This window comes from Trichosurus vulpecula, chromosome 5 (assembly GCF_011100635.1).
Source record: "Trichosurus vulpecula isolate mTriVul1 chromosome 5, mTriVul1.pri, whole genome shotgun sequence".
Lineage (NCBI taxonomy): Eukaryota > Metazoa > Chordata > Mammalia > Diprotodontia > Phalangeridae > Trichosurus > Trichosurus vulpecula.
In genome coordinates, this window is record NC_050577.1 from 268,407,936 (window position 1) to 268,413,259 (window position 5,324).

A 5,324-nucleotide genomic window follows, 5' to 3' on the forward strand; every position below is an offset into this window, starting at 1 on the left:
AAAGCTCAGAAATGTTAAATGACTTGCCCAACATCACTCAGATGCTAGGAATCTAAGTCCTGAATCTGGGTCCTCTAACTACAAGCTAGGGAGATGCCTTCCCACCGTGTATCTCTCTCTTCCTTCTTCAAGTTCTAAGAATTTCAGAGCATTATTCTTTATTAAAACATGTTTCTGCACAGTCTACAGTGTGATTTGAAGACCAGGGCATCAGGAATCTATACTTCTACATTTTTTAAAGTCATTCTATAATCATTAATGATGGTATAGTTACTCAAATTCTCACAATCGACAATCGACATTGTTTGGCCTATTGAATTTCCTTCTTAAGTGAATAAAAAGAATTGTTCTCAGAAAGCACAATTTAATTAATTAATGGGATTTTAAAGAAATTGCTTTAATTTTAATACTCACTTTAGTTAATAAGATTTAAAAGGAATTGATTTAAATTATTTCCCATCCAGATCCCTAAAGGACATTTTCTCTGGGTCTATAGGAATGAAATTCTTTTTGGTAACATAGTTGATGTCTGTTCCCTCCATATATCCAATTCATATTATGTAGAATCCAGTGTTAAGGCAGATACAAGGTAGTGAGAGAGATTTGTGGTTTCAGTGGTTACTAGTTCACAGAAAATGATCATCTGAGAGAAAATGATATCGTTCATTGAATGTCCCTATCCAGTAACTTGATGCTCATGTTACCTGTTGTACCACCCTCCTCTGGTCTGCTTTCCCTGCGTATCATCCTATACTCCAAAATTACCATTTTATTCTTTCTCCATTGCACTCAATGCAGTAATGTTAGTTCTAAGCAGTAAAAGGTGAGCCAGTAAAGTAATAGCATTTATTTAGCACTTTAAATTTTGCAAAGTATTATTTCATTTGATCTTCACAATAATTTTGAGGAGTAGGTGCTATTATTATCACCTATGAAATCCAGAAAAGGATTAGAATTTGTCCTTCCTCTTTCTGCTTGGCTTGTATAAGTCCTGACCAAAATCCCACCTTCTAGAGGAAGACTTTCGTAATTGATCTTGTATTCAGTGCCTTCTCTCTTTTAATTATTTCCTATTTGTTCTGTACATAGCTTGTTTATACATATTTGTTTGCATGTTGTTTATTTCATTAGATTGAAAGATCCTTGAGGGCAGGGACTGTCTATTGCCTCTTTTTATATCCCCAGCCCTAAACACAGTGCCTGGCTTATAGTAAGTACTTAATAAATGTTGATTGATTGATTGATTGATTGCCCTATGAGTTGATTCCACATTCAAATATATTCCAAAACAGCCTAATTGAATCCTCCAGAAATTAAAAAAAAAGTGTGACAGTACTCAATAATTTGTTTCTTCATTAGAGGAATAGCAGGTTCAGAACCTGCACTTAAGGAAAATCACTTTGGCAGCTGTGAGAAGGATGGTTTGGGGAGAGGAGTAGATCTGATGAAGGGAGCCAATTTGGCAATGGAAGGGATCAATGGCAAAGGCAAGATGTGATAAGGGCCTCAACAAGGGCCAGCTGTCTTAATGTAGATGGCAAGACAAATTTGAGAGATGTCATGCTTCTCATGGGAAGTCTCTCGACAACTGTTCTGGTGATAGGCTCTACTCATGGAAATCATTAGCATAAAGAAAACATTTGCAACATTAAGTTGGGGTGACTGGTTATCAAATTTAGTTATTATCTTAGGAAAATGTTAAAGATCAAGTTTACTGAGTTGTGCTTCCCCTCACAATACCCAAATGCTTTGAAATTGCATGGAGAATGGCCAAATATTAAAGGGAATATGAAAGGATTTTTAAGTTAAAGATTAAATTGAAATCATACAATGTTCAGGGTTGGGAAGGAAGTTGCCCTAGTTCTTTGTCCTTCTTTCTAGGACTTTTGAATTTGAGACAGTAGATCTGTCAAGCATGGTGAAATATATTTAGGAGGAAATTTCAAGAAAGGAGCACTCTAACCTAACAGGAGAGATAAGAAGAAAAGTAGAAGAAAAACTAAGAAGAAAAATAGAGAACATACTTTTCTTATGGATTCAGCTGTAAGTTAAAACCCAAAGATCATGGATATTTACTTAATTTGAGAGGAAATATTTGAGTTCCACTAGAGTGAGAAGTCATGTTTGAGGAGAGTATATGAAGATGCTTAACATTAAGAAGGCAGTGGAAAGATACATAATGAATGTTCTGAAGAACAGGCTAAGGAATTTGTACTTCAGTAGGCAGTGGGGTTCTGCTAGTTGAGGATCAATACTTTGCATTCGAGAAATTATTCTGGAAGCACTGTGAAGGATGAATAGAAGTGATGAGAGACCAATCAATAGACCAAGTAAGAGGTAATGAAGGCTTTAATTGAGCTGATGGTAGTGGGACCCCAAAGGAATGGATGTATGTGAGAAATATTTATGAAGTGGGTAATAGGTGCCAGACAATGTGCTAGATGTTGGGGATATAAATCTCAAAGTGTCTGCCCTTGAAGAACTTAGAATTTAGTAAAGGGAAACAATATGAAAAAAATATAGCAATTTACAAAATAATTACAAGATAATATTGGAAGCAAGGGTAGAACAATTTGGGGTGGATGCCAATCATAAATGGCCACTTAAAAGAGAGGCAGAGGTGAGTAAGCAATATAAACACCTAATGATAGAATTAATAAAACTAAATTCCTAAGAAAAGACTCATAACTGACCTTGCCTACAGTCTCTAATTCAAGCTTTTATTATGTCTTCATTGATTTATCTTTTAGAATAGTCTTTTTGATTTCTTGAATGGTAGCAAAGACTAGTTATCTGGGGAGAATTTTTTTTTAAAAGTAGCCACAAATCAATTGGAATGTGATAAATAGAGGGTAGCAAAACAGGAAAATACTTTCTGAGAAAAAGAATGAATTGTGTCTTTAGGGTAATAAGACTTATTTTCTCATGAGGATCTGAAGGCAAAATTCCAAATGAAATCCCAAAAAATATTTGGTACAACAGCAGCATCATTAGAGTAAACAACCCCTCTCCCCATATGTAACTACTATGAAAGAGAATTAATTTTGGTGTATTTGGATGATGACCAAGTCTCATAATTACATCATCTTTACTCGGAACAACTTTTAATGATTGTGGATTGTGAAAATAACATCAGAGATCTAATTATATATTAAAGACTGAAGAGGGAAAAGCTTGCAATAAATGTAATGAGGAGACGAAAGGGACTGGGAGAAAAATAAAACAATGACATCTCTGGAGGTTCTCTGTTAATTCTTTAAGTTTTTCTGTTTGCTTTTAGCTATGAGTTTCATTAAAATTACCACTTATTTGAGAAAAAGATCCTTCTGACCACATCCTTAAAGGCTTGCTTCACTTGCTTGTTCCTTAGAGTATAAATGAAGGGGTTCAGCATGGGAGCAACAGAAGTATTCAGAACTGCTACCCCTTTGTTCAAAGCCACCCCTTCCTTTGCTGAGGGTTTGACATACATGAAGATGCAGCTTCCATAAGAAATGGAGACAACTATCATGTGGGAGGAACATGTGGAAAAGGCCTTTTTTCTTTGCTGGGCAGAAGGAATTTTCAGAATGGTTTTAAGGATGTATGTATAAGAGAGAATCACTAATGCCAAAGTGAATATGAGTGTGAAAATAGCCAAGAAAAAACTCATGACATCTAAAACTTTGGTATCTGTGCAAGAAATCATCAGCATGGGAGAAGAATCACAGGTGAAGTGATCAATGACATTGGAGTCACAGAACTCCAGTTGGAGGCCCATAATGACTGGTGGAAAGATAATGAGGAAACCTGCTAGCCAAGAGCTGATTACCAACTGACTGCACACTCTGTTACTCATGATAGTCATATAGTGTAGGGGTTTGCAGATGGCCACATAGCGGTCATAGGACATGGCAGCCAGCAGAAAAAATTCTGTTGCACCCAGGAGGATTAAAAAAAATACCTGGGCCATGCAAGAATTATAGGAAATTGTATTGTTCTCACTTACTATACTGGCCAGAAATCTTGGAATGCAGACAGATGTAAAAGATATTTCTAAGAAGGAGAAATTCCTGAGAAAGAAATACATGGGAGTCTTGAGGCGAGAGTCCAATAGGGTGAGGGTGATGATGGTTAGGTTGCCAGTCACACTCAATATATAGGTAAGAAACAGAAAAAGGAAAACTATGGCCTGTAGGTCTGGGTCATCTGTCAATCCTAGGAGGATGAACTCTGTCACTGATGTTTGATTTCTCATGACTGAGTCTAGACCTCTCACAGATCTGCAGATACAAACAAGAGACAAATGATTTAGTGACCAATGGTGTTTTTATTGGATATTTTTTGCTGAGTAGAGAACCACACATGGACGAATGAAGAACATGAAAGACAACAGCTAACTAAAGAATAATTTAAGAAAGCCAAAGAAGGCATAAAATCATGTGCTTTCTTCATTTGCATTGTAAATTGTTTATGTACTCATATATTCTCTGAAATAGTTTTATTAACATTACCCCAAAATAAGACTGGAAAATATAGTGACACATTTTACAAATATGAAATGCGATCATGGTGAAGATAGTGAGGATAGTGCTGAGAATTTTTTTTTCCAAATAGTAGGGATATTTTCCATCAATTTGCCTATCCTCTCATATAGTCATGGATTGGTATGAAATTTTGCAGGAGTTAGAGCAGATAATTTTGACTTTTTGAACAAACAAGACCAATGCTGGTAAAACTAGAAAAGAATCAGTAAACTGAGGAAAAGATCTTTGCAGAAAATGTCTTTGATAAAAGTCTCATTTCTAAACTATACAGGGAACTGAGACAATTTTATGGGGAAAAAGTCATTCCTCAGTTGCTAAATGATCAAAGGATATAAATATGAAACTTTAAGAGGAAGAAATCCAAATTATCAATATCCATACCAAAAAATTCTCTGATACACTAATGATTGGAGAAATACAAATTAAAACAACTCTGTGGTACCACCCTTCAGATTGGCAAAAATGCCAAAAAGGAAAACAATAAAAGGGATGGTCTTAGAAAATCTAAGAAAACTTAGATGAACTAAAGCCAAGTGAAGTGACCTGAACCAGGAGATCAACTGCTAATAACAACTTCAATATTGTAAAGATAATCAACTTTGATAAAGGGAAGAATGATAAGGAAGGGAATAAGCATTTATATAGCAGCTACTACATACTAAGCCTTGTGCTCAGTATTTCACAAATATTATCAAATTTTATTCTCACAATAACCCTGGGAGGTAGGTGCTAATATTATTCTCGTGTTATATTGAGGAAATAGAGATAAACAGAATAAGTGACTTGCCCAGGGTCACC

General features: G+C 35.5%; 1 protein-coding gene across 1 annotated transcript; it reads right to left on the bottom strand.

Moving 5' to 3' along the window:
- Nucleotides 1-3,298: 3,298 nt before the first annotated feature.
- Nucleotides 3,299-4,240, bottom strand: LOC118851305 (olfactory receptor 6C76-like). Its single transcript, XM_036760766.1, has one exon. It carries the CDS (start codon nt 4,235-4,237, stop codon nt 3,299-3,301), a length of 939 nt encoding a protein of 312 aa, XP_036616661.1. The 5' UTR covers nt 4,238-4,240.
- Between the last annotated feature and the right edge of the window lie 1,084 nt (nt 4,241-5,324).